General features: G+C 42.9%; 1 protein-coding gene across 2 annotated transcripts in view; it reads right to left on the minus strand.

Annotated features, from left to right (window-relative positions):
* Positions 1-2,628: 2,628 nt before the first annotated feature.
* The window catches only part of MAML3 (mastermind like transcriptional coactivator 3), a 533,238-nt gene continuing 519,347 nt past the window's right edge, over positions 2,629-16,519 (minus strand). For both annotated transcript variants that reach the window (XM_069241004.1, XM_069240994.1), the window contains exon 5: positions 2,629-6,215. In XM_069241004.1, the coding sequence (XP_069097105.1) occupies positions 5,236-6,215 (980 nt within the window). In that variant the 3' untranslated portion in view covers positions 2,629-5,235. The remainder of the gene's footprint in view (positions 6,216-16,519) is intronic.

Consider the following 16,519-nt stretch of genomic DNA (forward strand, 5'->3'; position numbering starts at 1 on the left):
CTGGGTATCATTCACATAAGATATCACCTTCACACCCCAGGATTCAATCAGGCCCACCAAAGGAGCCAGATATAAATTGAACAAAATTGGGCTCAAGGCTGATCCCTGTGGAACTCCATATGATCGAGGTTTAGGGTGTGAAAAAGGGTGGAGATGCACCTGTGGAGATATGCCTTCCAAGAAAGATTTAACCATAAGACAGCCTTGCCTAAAATGCCATTCTGTTTTAGTCCATTCAAAAGGGTGACATGAGAAATTGAATCAAACACATCCAACAAGTCCAACAGGACCACCATGTCTGAGTGACCACCATCTAAGTTCTGCTTTATAAACGCCAAAACCTTCAGCAGTGCAGTTCTGCCACTCTGAGCCACGATGGAGGCCATTTGTTTCCAAAAAAAGAAGATAACTGACAATTCACTAGTTTCTCTAAGATTTTCACTAGTGCAGGTAAGTTAAATAGGCCTGAAATGATTTAGAATGATCTGGTCTGCATTCACTTTATTGAGGAGGGGCAAAAGGAGTGGTTGCTTTCAGTTGGCGGGGAATGCGCCAGTTTACAGGGAAGTGTTCCAGATGTTCTTGAGCACTGAGTTAAAATAATGGGCCCTCATCCTAAGTACTGGAGTTGGGCAAGGGTCCACAGGAGAGCCAGATTTACATTTCTCCAATTCGTTTAAAGAGACTTCCTCCAAAATAGTGCTGAAATTGGTAAGAAGCAGCTTTTGAGTATGCAAAGGGTCAGCCTGTGTTCCCTTGGCAGAGGACGCAGGCAAAGTAGACTACAATTGCTGAATTTTCTCATGCATCCACAACAATGGAAACACATTTCTAAAGATTTCACATCAATATCTCAATTGTTTGAAACAATAACAGACTGATGGAGACAGCACCATCCTTTGCACGAGTGTAATGCACAATGAATAGTAAAGGGGAGACGAACAAAGGGTTGCTGTTGTTGTGGTGCAGGGTTTAGCCAGCAAACTTCCACTGCTCACTATGTCCAACGATGCACTTGTCATAGAATCACTCACATACTGAGGTTTCCCTAAATGCTACTGGTGTTTCCGTAAGTGCTATGACCTCTATGATGAACGGTGCACGGAAACCATACCGCCAACCGCATTCTACCACTAGGAGTGGGAGCTGAAGTATCAGGACAGGGGTGTAAGCCCGGTGAAGGGTAAAGGGTTGAATCAGTAAATGAAGTCAGGGGAGGAGATGCAGCTGCCTGAAGCTTTGTGCACTGAAAATGATGTATCAGAGGAGTGCCTGTAGGGCCCAAGCACAAACTGCATTCATCTTCTTGCTCCAGACCCCTACTGCATTCTTGAAACTGTCAGTGCCACATCACAGGATGCCATTTAACACGCTGTTGCTAAAACACCAAGGATGGGACATTTGCAGCTTAGTCTTCATTTGGTGAGAAACTATTGGTAAAGTCAAACCTCTTAAAATGACAGATGCAGTCCTGAAAAGAAAAATACTACTAGCAACTCAAACAAAGCACAAGACCACCAAGTTCTACAACCCCAGAACCAAGTACATCGGGAATATGGACAAAGGCTTGCAGCAAGGAAGCAAGAAACTAAACCTAAGTAAAGAACTGATTTTTAACCTGTCTGGCAAATCTCTCTCCAGATCTCAAATTGAGATCTTGGCAAAAGGCCGCTCATTTTGTCCTACCTTAGCTGGAACTGACCTGTTAAATTCACCAGGAAACTAAAACTTAAATCATTTTTTGCCACATAAGAACATGGCAAAACCTTACCTCTACAACAACACACTATGAGTGACCTCACAGTCCAAGACCTAGAAACAATACTACTCAGCAACCTCTCCAGTACTGAGGAGCATGAGCTTACAGAGATAGCACTGGAACTAAATATTGACACATCACACTCTAAATGGCTCTCCGCTCACAAGTCTACAATTCTCTGTCCAAAAGGGCATTATTAAATATCTTCGACCTTCTGGCCAAATGGGCATCAATAAACACATTTAGATTCACTACCTTGACTCGGAGTCCTAATTCTACATCACAAATCACTACAAGTTGTAAGCTTGGAATCTTAGACTTGGATATGATGTGGGTTTTCAACTGTCCATTACCATATATAAAATATGCGTATTGCTCTTTTATTGGTTTGCTAGCAAAATATATAGATGACCAAAAATAAACTTTTGGTATATTTTACATGACATTTTTAAATTGCGTTTATACAGCGCTTGCTACCCTTGACGTAGCACAACTTGTGTAATTTCTGTGATTTAGAAAATAAGTTGGTGCATGTTAGGCAGAACTATTCTTTTTAGGGCTTGGCTCGTATTTTGGATCATAGACCCAAGCCAAACTACTGGCTCGGCTCATTAATTGTTTGGCTTGCTCACCTTCACTTACGCCGTAGGACGTACCTGCACAACTGAAAGACAGCCACTTGGTGGCGGTATAGCCACATATTATGAACGAGCAAATGGGATACATGATTAGCACTTTTACTGTGAGTGGCAATTAAACCGTTTCAAAATATGTTCAACTAAATTCACATTTGCGTTTTATCCTAACAATAAACACCACATTAAAAAAAGTCGCACACGTCATTAGAAATAAATGAGAGTATATTTTCTGATAACGTTTTTTATTTAGTTGCCTTTTCTTTAAAAGTGGTATGTTAACATCACTTCAGTTCTACATTTCAAAGTTCTGTACATTTCATAAAAGAAACAAAAGCAATGCTCAATGTACAAAGTAAAAGAGAAAACTAGAAAATTCTGAGTAAAATGAGCAAGTTGCTATAACATATACAGTAAAAATTAGTAATAGACATTGTCTGAAGTGCAATATCTGCAGTGATGATGAGTTAAAGGAAATAAAAATACTCTATTTTAAACAAACAGTATATATATATATATATATTTATATATATTTATATTTTTACAGATAGTTGACCCAGTGCCGTATTGTAAAAAGATATTTACAAATGACCATTCTTTTTTTAACATTACATGTACATCAGCACCATAGTAAAAAAAAAAAAATTAAAAAAAAACATCTTTTAAAATCTACTTCTACATGACTTGGTCCCATTATGGAGTATTTGGAAGAAGCTTTACATAGACAATGGGACGCTGCTTATCGTCGATGGTCTATGCTTCTTTTACGTTTGCACTGCACATCAGTCATGTTTCCCCTTTACAGTCTGTAAAACCCAGATCATTTCCATTTCAACCTTTCAGTCTGTTGCACGGAAGTGAAAATGTCTAAGATTGTAATGGCTAATTTATCAGTGCTCATTGCCCTGCAACCTGTAAACCTCAGCTCACTCTTATTCTAGATGGAGCTTTTTTAGGCCCAGAAGGTAATCATAACTCATCAACTTTCTCCTACTCACATGCACTTTTTTGGGGGGCATTTGGGCCAAGGTCATTAAAACAATAGAAAATAGAGCCTCCTTTCAACCGCAGCCCCTGGGTGTGACAGAGGTAAAATATATTACACAAAACTGAGACTCTTGAAGTCTGTCCTTGTTGCATGAAGGATCAAGTCAGTGCAATGGTTTGATAGAAAAAAAAAGAAAAAATATTACTGTTTGCACTTGTTTTGCTTGTGCTCATTACCACAGAGAACTCGCGAAACTTCCAAGTGTAAAGCATGCAGCCTGGAACCTACCAAAGAAAACGCAAACATGGCTGCTCAACACAGCCCTTGCGTCATTCTGGTGACGTACGGCAGCCATGACATTCATTGTAACAAAACTGCGGGCTAGTTCAGGGAATACGTTATAAATAGATCATCAATGCCCCTTAACTAAGGCGCACATTCTCTGTTTGCCGAGCAGCATTTCCTGCTGCCGACTCCCCCTCATATCTTAGGGTTCCAGTCTAACTTGCATCTAAACCCATCCAGCACCTGGTTGGCTCAGTAGAGCGGAGTCGGCAGAGTCTGGAGGATTTGCGGATTTTGTTGTTTTCTCCACAAGCTTCGCAGCCAGTGCCGCATTGGGCCATATTCTGAAAAGGATAGTCCGATATTTATCTGGACTCAAAAAATTCAGGGTGGACGGGACTGACCCATGGTTTCGATCATGCCACAATGGATGCCCTTTGGCTCACTTTCCTTAGTCTCATCCAGATTTCTGACCAAACACTAACAATGTAAGCATCTCAGGGCCCTTAACAAGCTTGGGCCCCATCTGGAAAGAAGCCCATTGTTATGGTGAAGGGCCAGTTCACGGTTTCTTAAATCGAAGGGTGAATACAGTGATTTGACTCCTTACTGATGCTTAGTCTTGTCACTCAACTGCAAACACATGCAAGTGTTGTTCTTGAAGAAGACAAAATCAATAACAGAGAGCAGACAGTATAGACAATACTCTCAAAGAGGGTCATTGCTTTTATCACCTTGTCTCGAGTGCTTCCATTTGCTGTTCTCAGGACACCTTTGCCATTTTTTCTTGCCTGAGTGTACATGGCACAACAGACAGTTCGGCGCTGCTCTGTGCCTTCCAGTGCTTTGGAAAGTAAGGCCCTCTCTTTCTGAAGGGCTCCAATACACTGTGTATACCCTCATGCGGTCTTGTCATACCTTACTATTGCTCTGCTGGGGCCTACAAAGAGACCAGGCTCTCCCATGAACTGAATGAATTTAGCATGGCTAGCTGAACTGCTCTTCCCAGTTGCTGCTGGAACATGGTGACACATCCCATCGCCACACCACCTGACCACTGATACCCGCATCACACAAAGTCTGGTAGGCGATATGGTCTGGCTCATACTTCAAACACTGTAGAAGTAACTTAAACCTATTGTCTTCCATGTAATGAGTTCAGCTCATTTCAGCCTTGCACTGTAGCCGACGCGCCTCTCCCTTCCTCCTGTGCAGCTTTCCTTCCATCATGAACACCTGTATTTCACCAGCTCGAAGCCCAATCACTTCCTGTGACCACAGCAGACAGGAGATGGACTGCAGACTCACTTTGCAAGAGTTCTTTGCTTCAGTCACTGCAAGTGTGCCGGGCTGATACCCGCAGACGGATGCACACTGCTTTTCCAGGCCACTACCCAGGATGCGCACTGCTATGCAGTGAAGACCACTTTGTGAACTCGGTATTTGCACCACTACAGGAATCTTTCACAATTGGCTGCTGCTCAGCTCAGTTACACACACAAAACAGGGATGCGGCAGCATCCTGCTGTAACACAACCACCTTTTTTTCACTGTACAAGCCCCATCCACTATGGGTTTCCAAACAACTCATCAAGTTCTTGCATCCACTCATCGGTAGGCCCTCCCTTAATAATAGAATCAACCAGATCGGGTCCCTCTGTTAGGACTGGGAAGGTACCCCCAGCTCCATCACTGTAACCGTACGACAAGTCCTGACTGTGGTTCCGGTCGTATGCCTGACCCTGGTTGCTTTGATTAAAACTTGCAGCAGACATCTGCTGTGCTGAAGCTTGATTAAAAGCAGTCATATTTGGCACCCCCTGATTAATGGCAGACAAAAGGTGCCTTGCATGATTATTTCCTTGCCCGGGCAGCGACTGGATCATTTGTCTTCCAATTGCTGGATTCAAGGGTCTTACAGATACTGTACTATCCACCACTGAATGGTTGAGTCCCTGTGGAAAATGCTGCTTGACCATCCTGGGCTGGCCTGACTGCATGGAGTAAACCGCACTGCTGTACTGCATTTCAGCACTAGTCCTTACAGGCATGCCTTGCAAGGCGCGCTGCTGCCAAGTCTGTTGTGCTCCTTGTGGGACTGCTCCTAACATGCTTTGTAGTCTTGGTGCCTGCGGTCTGGGCATAGCGTGACCCACTTGTCCTTTCATTTGCTGGTGCTGCTGGTTCATCGCAGAGTTCACTAGCATGCTTTGGCTAAATCCTCCGACGACCAAGCCAACCCCTTGCCCCGAGGCGGTCTGCCTTGGTCCTTGGCCTGGGTTATGGGCCATGCTCATGCTACTTTGGTTTGGGTGCTGCAACATTTGGCCCATTCCACTGCTCATACTGTACATTCCTGGCTGGCTGGGAGAGGTGCTGCCATAGGCTGCTATTCCCATCTCTGCTTGGCCAGCGTTAGTGGGCATGCTGCCGGGGTTCTGAGATGGCACCATGGTCATCATGCCAGCGTTCTGGGCCATCATTCTTGAATTCCTCATACTCTGAAGTGCCGCTTGGTTCCTTGCTGCTGCTATATCTTGTGGTGAACCTATGGAGGTAAAAAAAAGAAGAAAAAAGAGTTAAAATAATTTAATTTTCTTTGAAATCATTCTTTGACGAAGTAAGTGGAATGGTACAATTCACTATTGTTTTACATTTCTCACAAGTTACAACTTTTATGTGAAGCTCACAATATGTGCCTGAGAAAAGATTGCTGATTTTTACATTTAAGAGGATAGTTAACTCTAATTTAAACAGCATATCTTTCCCAACAGCAATCTAAAAAACAGATCGGAACATATACACATTTTTAAAGGGCAGCACTAATGCTGCAGACACATCCTGGAAGATCAACATAACATTTTGATCATTGTTAACTCATTTTGGTTTGTTTATACATTTGTTTTCTTTTTCGGAAAGGTACAGTACACACTGTTTTGACATTTAAGATTTAAGATAATCAAACTTATTGAACTAAGAACTAATGGAAACGTTTGATCATTTGCAAATCCCCATTACACCCTGCTACAAAGTCACATCACACAGCTTCTCTAGTTCTGCGAATCTGCATCCTATTCTGTTGCACAGTCGTATTGCTACATTTCAGTTACCCATCTGGGAGAATAAGGCTCTTGAAAGGGCCCTGCAGGTGCATGTACTAGACTAGAGCATCTGGCAGAGAAACAAATCACCCTTACTCTAAGACACCCAAATGGGACTTTCATCCTCTGCACTGAAAGTCTTTGTGACATATCTCATGAAGTCCCCCAAGGCCACCAAGCATGTAACTTAACTTAGGGTTCTCCAACCCACAGGCTGACGACGTGAAGTGGGTTTATTTGGAGAGCGTTCTCCTTCGTACTGCAAGGGCCTAGTATTTTTTTGTCAAAGGTTCAATATTGTCAAAGGTTCAGTAGGCAAAGACCGACCAGCGTTATAGAGCAAGTACAGAAGTGATGTTGGCCATCTAGCACAGGTGGGTCTTAGGTCTGGTCAGAACACTAGATATAGAGGGTGAAATTATGAAGCCATTGGGTACACAGTAAACTTGGGGTACAATAGGACCAGATTCCCAGGAGCACAAATGTACAAATCATCAAGTGCCTCTGCTCGCCTTCCCACACCCAACAGACATGTGAGCACATAACGCTGCCAATCAGCACAGAACGACTCCACTTAGTATGTGCAATAGGTGAATAAAACAGCAATACTCTAGTGCTGATTATAAAAACGTATAATACCAAGACTTCCCAACACACAGGTCAAGAAGGCTCCAGTATGATTTGGTGCCCAGCCTCAATGTTTGAACATAATTGAGGGTGCTTTATAGAAAAGTAAACTATGCTTGAACAACACTTTGCCTGATGCCCTTTTTGTGTGTCTGTACCCTTTAAACACACTTGTTTGACCCACTCATTCACAGTGGTTAGACTCAGCTGGGACACACAATGCATGTGAATACCGCTCAGCACATCCTGTAACTCATCATAAGTTAGTACCTCAGTCAACGATAGCTGTTTGGCATTCAAAACCTGTGGAATCAAGAAATCTGTGTTTTCTACAGAAAAATCTGCACAAGAAATTGGACGGTCCCTACTTTTGTTGCAGTTAAGATTCATTTGGACCTGATCTCGGCTACTGCCCTATCAGTCTATTCCACCATGGGATAATGTTATTAACGAACTGTATAAAGAAAGGTCTTCCAAGAACTAGTGAAATAATCTGGTAAAATGGGATGATTGAATACCTTTTAATAGCAAGTCCTCACTAAAGCTTTGTTTCTCGGACCGTGGTCTATTAAAAGATTCTTGCTGAGCTCCCCGGCTTTGACAGCGGGGATTTATTCCTTTAGAGTAGACTAAGCCAAGCACATGCACTGGTTACTACATGGCCTCAGAAGAAGGTTGTGTAGTTTGCTATTGGGAATTTTCAACCCTTTTTTTTTTTGGTCGAGGCCATGCAGCGTGCCTGCACTGTCTCTCAACTTGTTGAAATCTACTTCTGCCATCTCATGCCCATCACTTTAATTTGTTCCTTGTCCTTTCAAAATTCTGATTTTGTAGGTAAATGCTTTATGTTTGTCCCACCTTGGGGCTGCTTTGTTACCGCCTTGAAGACCTACCCTGTTAAATGTATTATTGCAGAATCGGCCATATACCTAAGTGTGCACACTACTTTTTTATTTTGCCTCTCCACTTCGCGCTCGGTGTCCCTGTGCTGTTTCTTCCTCTTCCTTGTTTTTGGGCATGCCGCATTGTCATTGTGGTGTCTGTACCCGAAGGCTGCAAGCTGGAGGAGGGGTTCTTTTTTATTTATAATTTTTTTTTTTTAAAGTTTCATATAGTCCAAACTCAATCGGAGGAGCGCTATACATGAGTACCACTTACGTCTGTGAAGTTTCACATAGCGCAAACTTGATTGGAGGAGCGCTATACATGAGTACCACTTGCGTACAAGTTTACCAGTTGAAAAATATACTAACTGGTACATTTTAAACTAAAAAAACACAGAAATTGTCACTGCAGCTTTCCCGGCACAGCAGTAGAGCAGATACAATATTCACTGCATTCAGGAAACTCACCCCATAATGCTTTGCAGGGCATTCCTTTTACAATAAATTCTGGCCCATAACTCGCAGTCTGTGGCAGTCCTAAGACAATTGGACCACCACCAAACCGTTCAGCTCAACGCGCACTTTCTGTCTTGGTCATCTCTGGGTCCCCACACTAGGTTGGGGGAGAGAGCCAAAGCAGTAACCTCTCCCACCATTCAATGTTTTTTAAGCTCCCATGGTTTGAAATTTTGTTTTACGGCTGGGAGAACTGAAAATGTGTAATGCACTACGCCCTCTAGGGGTTAAATATATAGTTACACTGCATTACGTTCTGCCATTCTGTTTTCATGTGGTTATGCTCTCTAGGGGATGGCTATATGGTTACCTGACCTTGTTTCTTACAAATGCTATTTTTATGCTGGTGCCCTCTAGGGACTGTTCTGAGCATTATAATCAAGATACTACAATATTCGTTGCACTCTGTGCTCTTTCTGTTTAGGTCATCTCTGTGTTCCCACGCTAGTTTTTTTTGGGGGGGAGTGGGTGAATCAGGGGGGCAAAATAATAATATAAAAAAAATATACGAAATAATGGCAATATTTTTTGCTGCTGATAGAGGAAGAAGGTAAATGGATGTGTTATAGTTATTTGCAGGGTCACTGCAATTATGTGGCAGAGAGGACCAAATTATGCGGCAGGGTTGACCAATTTATGTGGCAAGAAAAGTCCAGTTATGCATTTACAACGCCAATAGCTCTAACTCAAGCAAACGCGAGACCTGCTGCATTGCAACTGCTTGTTTTCCCTGGGTGCTGCAGCACCCCAAAAAACAAAAAAAAACAAATTACCTTCCATTTCTTGGAGATTTTATGTACATTCAGATTGTGTGATTAGGATATTTTTTATGACCCCTTTCAATGAAAATGTATGCCCTAAAGACAAATGGGATGTAAGATAATTGTAAATAACATTTTGTAACCTGCAACTCAACACATTGATTACAATAAAGTCAAAGCACCTTTTACTCGGGGAATTAGAAGTGACAGTGAAATTGTATTCTTGGCCTTCCATGGAAAATCCTTGTGACCCTTGTGATATGGGACCATTTGGTAACAGTGTCCACTCCCTCACAAAGTCTAAATCAAATATATAGTTCGCATGAAATAACATTACCATTATGCCATCACATAAGTGCTGACACTGTTCAACAATGATATGGATACTGTACTGGGAAGTGTTAGCACTGTCCACGCAATGTACTCCAACCCTGCTGAGAGTTTTGAAATTGTCCATCAAAGGTGCAACAGCCCCACTGAGAAGTGTTGAGCTGTCTCAGGAAGAGTACAGCAGCCTCAATGAGTAGTACTGGTCTTGTCCAATTGTGCGTCAGAGCCCTACTCAGAAGTTTTAAGTAACACCATACAAAGAAGAGTAGCCATGCTGAGTAGTGTTGGTAATGCTCAATATTGGTAGGGCAGACATTATGAGGAATCCCAATAAAGACACTGCAGCCTCCTAAGAAGTGTCAGTAATGTATTTGAAAGCACAGCAGACCTGTAAGGTATATTCATAATCTCCAAGAGAGGTACTCTGAGAATAGGTAGTATCGTCCATGAAACACATAGCAGTGTCTAAGTGTTATGTTTTAGCCTTTATGATAACAAATTTGGTAGCACTGTTGTAAGTGTGCTTTCTAATAGGTTAGAGATGGGTTGCTAGACTGCATTTCACCTTGGCAGTCAATCTGCTATCTAACACCAAGAATTGTCTAGCCTGTTCACCCCTCAATGGTGAGTTCACAGATGATTTTAATTTCAAGCACGGAGGGAAAAGTACGGCAATTATGTAAACCAATTGATATACCCTGCTTCATACTACCTTTGGGAGTGAGCCCCTTCCCCAAATTACAAAAAAAAAAAATTGTATTTAAATCGTCTCATGCTTTCACCGATGTTCCTGCCACAAAATGCATCATATATTATTCCTCTTCCCGCGCCTTAGTTGAGGGAGAACTCCGTGTCCTCCTTTTTATTTTATTGTAATTCTTTTTATTGGAATCAACAATTGCTCATCACATTACATTTACACAAAGATTTGCAGAGGACCATGTCGTGTATGTCCTCCTTTTTAAAATGTCTTTACTGATTTTCCAACCATAAATTTGTTTTAGGTATCCACTTCCCAAACATGTTATACTGACCGAGTATCAAAAAAACTCCTCATTTTCAGCATTTAGAGCAAAGTTAATTAACCCAAATTAACCAAAATAAAAAACAAGGCTGTCCCAAGAGGCCCTGTTGCGCATGGCTTTCCCTATCTATTGTGTTAATTCATCAGCTTCATCATGATCATGTATGCATTACCCCCTTCCTAGTTCTCATACTCGCTCCCTATTTTCTGACAGTAAACACCATTCTAGGCAACCTCTCTACTAATAAAGAACCTCAGTTAACCCCATGCCCGTCAAGTTTATGAAACTGTATTTAACTTCTTTAGTTGTAAATGAAACTGCTTTTAAACATATGATTTGTCACAATCTTCCTAGAAAGGCATTAGGGGAACACCTGGACAAAGTATTTTCCCTTTTAAGTCATTGCCCTTACTCACAATAGGCTTTAATTTATTTAACAAGATTTTCGGGAGAAGTCACTCATTCCTTCCCCAGAATCCCTTATGCATTTTTATTATTACCAGGAGGTATGCCCCTTCCCCGTCCAAAATTATACTCCTGGCTCCGGGCCTGATAAAAAGTAGGGATGGGTGGAGCTCATGGAGTTCCACTCCATGGAATTCCACCGAGTTGATTTAAAACTCCATGGAATTCCATAGAGGCAGAGTTCCGTGAGCGGCAGAGTACCACTGCCGCCTTCCCTAGTAGCACCTTCTCTTGAATGAGCCCGAACTCAGAAGCGCTAAGCAGGGTTGGGCCAGGTTAGCCAGGCCCATCACTGCTTAGTGCTTCCAAGATCGGGCGCATTCAGGAGAGGGCCTTAGGCAGTGAAAGCTGCTGTTTCTGGCCTCTTGTGCACTGGCCTGCCCCGGGTGCACTGCACATGTGGCAGGCCGGTGCACAAGACGCCTGAAACGGCTGCTTTTGCTGCCTACGAATTCTGAATTCAGGACAGGGCCATAGGCAGCAAAAGGTGCCATTTAAGGCCTCTTGAGCACACATGATGACAACAAAACAAAAAAACAAGGACTAACCTGGGTCCTCCCAGGGAGTACTCATTTCCAGGGGCCTGGCTCTCTGCCTCCCTCTGCCCCCGGGCTGCTGGAATAGGGAGGCCTGGATCCAGAGCTGGCAGCAGCTCTATGCCTATGTCGGGCCGAGAGTGTGCACTGCAGCCCTGTTATGGGCCACACAGCGCAAGCGAAGACGGTCTGCGCTTGCAAAGTGTTGCCCACAACTAGGCTGCAGTGCGCATGCTGTGAGCTCTGCTCTGCTGGCGGGGCTAGCACAGTTTTTGGTCAAACTGAGTGCCAAAAATTCCATTCGCTCCGCCAGCGGATTGGAGCTCACCGTCCACCCCTAATAAAAAGCAAGCAGTAGCAGGCACAAAGACAGTGTGCTGCGTTTTACATGCTACTCTTCCATGTCACCGGCATGTCATGAAAATGACGGGAACAAACCTTTACAGGTTGAGACTTATTTGTGTTGTGAAGCTTTAGATTGCAGTTTAAATGTTCCACCTACTATGAACCGAAAAATGTACTTTGCCAAGTCACGCAGTGTTTAACTTGTGCAGGTGTGGTTGCAAGTGGTGCGCGCCAGCACTCGTTTTTGGACTGAAACTTATTTTTTATCATCAGAATTCGATCCAGAGCAACAGGGAGAAAAAGAAGGAATTACGAAAAGAGTGACAGAGGGGGAAACAGGGATGAGAAAGAACTTGCATGTGTGAGATGCAGTGACAGGAAGTGAGGGGTGGTGGAAGAAGACAGCGTCAGGTGGAATCAATACTAATCAACACCCGCAGTGGGCTGCGTAAGAAAACTCTGGTACCCTGCACTTAATTTTATTTAAGCATGTTAAGCACTAGCAGCAGGTTTAATGGTCAACGTTTGCCAGGTGCCATATTTAAACCACAATGACTCAAGTTAGGAATGCAACTAGAGAAAATTAACAAAAAACCAAATGCAGGTCGGCAGACGAAAAAATAAGGGTCTCTCACCGGCACTCACTGAAGTCAAACTTTTCAAGATAAGACTCCTGCTTAACCCTTAAAGACAAAAAGCTTGAGTGAGAGACTAGGCGGGGCAGGGCGGCTGAACATCTAATTTTACAAAGGTCTGCAGGAACATTTCAGGAAGCCCAACGGGAACTAAGACAAACTAAAAGGAGTTGGCTTTCTCAAGTGCGAGATTCGCCCACTGTGGTTAGAACTTAGAGCCCTAAGATCAGTGCTTAATTGGTAAATAAAAACGTGCCGGTGCCCAAAACCCTCCCCTTAAACATGCGGCTGCTGTAATTAAATGTGGAAGCACAGAATACTGAAGCAGCGTAATCCTGAAGCCATCTCGGGCCTCTTCAGTCCATTTACAGCCACTCCCTGCCCCTTCAGTTCACTCTTGCAGCTTTCTACTTTCTCCCTTTGTGACGCTTTTTCATTTTTCCCTTCCTCCTTCTTTCCCATATGTGTCTTTTGCTCGCAGCAAATGCTTGAGGCAGAAGACTAAGCACTAGCCCTCAAAAATAAGTGCGGGTGGTCAGCACCGGAAACAAAAAGCACAAATTAAGCACTGCCTAAGATAACAAACACATAAGTATTCTTCATCAGTTAATACTGCTGAAATCCTGTATTACCAACACACCCACCTACTGAGACTGTACCAAGAAGGCTTTTTTAGGGTCGACAGAGATGGAATACATCCCTACACACATATGCATGTGGATATTTTCACTTTCAATATGTTTTCATGTACCTGACTTGCTGAGGGACCTTCACTCTAAAGCTGTAATAACCTTCCAGCATGCATCAACAAAATAATGCATCCAATATTACCCCTGGCAGCAATGCATGTTTTCAGCATGCAACTGTACCAGTACAGAAGTGCATTACTCTTCTTCTGGAAACCTGGAGCAGGTGTAAATAAAAACGAGCCCTGCACATTAGCAACCAGAAAACTCATTACCTTCCGTTCTTCAATTAATCGCGTTTAGAGAGAACATTATGTAAAGTCAGCTTCTTCCAAGTAATTTTTCATTGAGTATTTTGTTCCTGAAATTGGGGGTCTTGATGTCAATTCCCCCGGCAGAGGCCATTAAACCGAGTGGAAATGACTATAGGGGCACTTCGAGATACATGATCAATCAAAATGCTAGAAATATTTCTTTAAAACAAGGCCAGTTTCACAAGTGGAATTGCTATATTTGAAATGAGGCAGCGCTGGAAAAGATAGCACTTATAACCTCCATTATTTCGTTTCTCCAAATACCACAGCCCCTTCAGTTCATGCATGGACATTCACACTGAGTAATGAAGAAAGAGCATAGTCCAGGCTTAATGTGGACAGGTTACAACTGCAGACATTTTGATTGCTTTCCTCTTGGTCTTCAAACTTTACACTTCCGGTACCACGGGGAAGGGTCTCACTCCCTACGTCTTGGTTCTCGTAAGACCCAAATATAAAATCTTCAGGCCCAGCGGCATAACAGAGTTTGGAACATGGCGAGGAATCCATTTGGAAGATTTCGAGTAAATTATTTGCTGATGCGTGTTATTCTTTCCTTTCACTATTACTGCCCCAATGGGTTGCCCACCCATAATTTGTTGGAAGCTCTGCATCCAACTGGAACTGGAGCTCTATCCAGTTACCCCAAATACAGAATAAATTCTCCTGCAAGTGCTGAGGAAATGCTGGGTCACTTGGTCACGAAATATGAAGCAGTTTTACTTTGTTTTGAATGACTATGCCATAGAGTTTCCTCAGATTATGGTCACAAATTTTTCCTGTTGACTCGCTTACCAACATAAAGTCCGGAAAGGTAAGCATTTATTTTCCTTGCTTTTTCACTTTCTTTTCCAGTTTTAAATAGTGCAAACTTGGCCCATATTAGACAGACTCTGTGCTTAATTTGTAAATAAAAAGGTGCCAGTGCCCAAAAGCCCTCCTCGTAAACACGCGGCTGCTGCAATTAAATGTGTGAACTCAGAATACTGAGGTGGCGTAATCCTGAAGCCATCTCGGGCCTCTTCAATCCATATAAAGCCACTCCCTGCCCCTTCAGCTAACTCTTGCAGCTTTCTACTTTCTCCCTTTGTGACACTTTTTCATTTTTCCCTTTATCCGTATTTCCCATATGTGTCTTTTGCTCGCAGCAAATGCTTGAGGCAGAAGAATAAGTCCCGGCTCTCCAAAATAAGTGCAGGTGCTCAGCACCGGAAACAACCAGCACAAATTAAGCACTGGACAGACTTACATGAGAACCAGACGCTTTACATGAGAACCATATTCCACTTTTTTGGGTCTTTTTTTAGGCACGGGAAGGTTACGTAATTTGCCCAGAACCACAGGATGTTGAACTGAGGCTGGGGTTCGAACCTGGTCCCCCAGTATAAAAGTCAGCTGCTCTAGTGGCTAGGCCACAGCTCCTCCCATGGTAATACCAAGCAAATCGGTTGTTTACCAAAGAAGCTTGTGTCTTGAGTCTTACTATAACTGGAGTGATTCCAGGGAATGAGTAGGCTTTTAAAAGGCACAAATACAAAACAAGAGCCTGGCTCAGAAAAACACTGCTGTGAAATGCAGCCAGATGGAAGCGACTGCTGAGTCTCTCTGTAAAGTAGAGGCTTAGATAACAAACAACCGTGCTACGCACATCAAGTCCTGTCCTAAAATCAAAGAAAGAGCTAGAAAGGGGGATGACTCACCCTAGATATAAATACTACTTCTATTATTAGGCAGAAACGTTTCTGCCATGGAAATAGCATCGAACGTGTTTACACGTGATTTGATGAAGTGTAGGTCGTGCAAGTGAAATTGCAAAGCAAAAATGAAACTTTCTGTTGATAGGGAAGATAGAAGAGGGTAACTGCTTTTGAACTTTGTGAGTACAGAAGGTTCCTAATATTGTAACGATTTACCTTTTTGTAGAGTGCCCAGATATTGAAAGCCAAACAACTGGGGAATGCAAGGACTGCAATTTTACATCAACCAAAGAGGGCAGAATGACTTAGATGACAGTGCTCGCCATCACTGAAAGGGACAACGAGGCACAAGGGTAATGAATTAAATGCAACTTTTAATTGAACCCACTACAGTGTGTGTTAATTAAATGGTTTCTGATAATAACTGCAGACGAGTCCTGCCTTGGTACACATAAAAGCTTGCCTCCCTCTGTTTTCAGTCAACCCTCTCTGAAAATCGAGACCTATGCTAAATTTGCTGATATCTGCAGTGACGGCTGGAGAAAAACCAGGACTGCCCCGCCAAACCGGGGACACCTTTTTGGTCATTCTTTACATGCTAGGAACAAGTATACAGACGCTAACTGATATATGTGAAATTCTATGGAGGTCTTGTTTCTAATGCATATGTACAAAGTTTCTACTAACACTGCTTTATAACTGCTGTAGCGGTGAATAAAATGGTATTACTCTGCAAGCACAGTGCTTGCCTTGAATATGGTCATGCAAGAACTGTAGTTCCTCTTCTTTCACAAGAGGCCATGATGGGAGCGACCTGGTGTTCTGCTGTAGTCTTTCGAGATGCTGGTCCTAGAGGATACCAAATCTCTGTCGCTGTGAAGAAGCTATTCTGCACCAAAAACAAATGATTAATGACGTGAATCCTTGAGG

Source organism: Pleurodeles waltl, chromosome 1_2 (assembly GCF_031143425.1).
Source record: "Pleurodeles waltl isolate 20211129_DDA chromosome 1_2, aPleWal1.hap1.20221129, whole genome shotgun sequence".
Taxonomy (NCBI): domain Eukaryota; kingdom Metazoa; phylum Chordata; class Amphibia; order Caudata; family Salamandridae; genus Pleurodeles; species Pleurodeles waltl.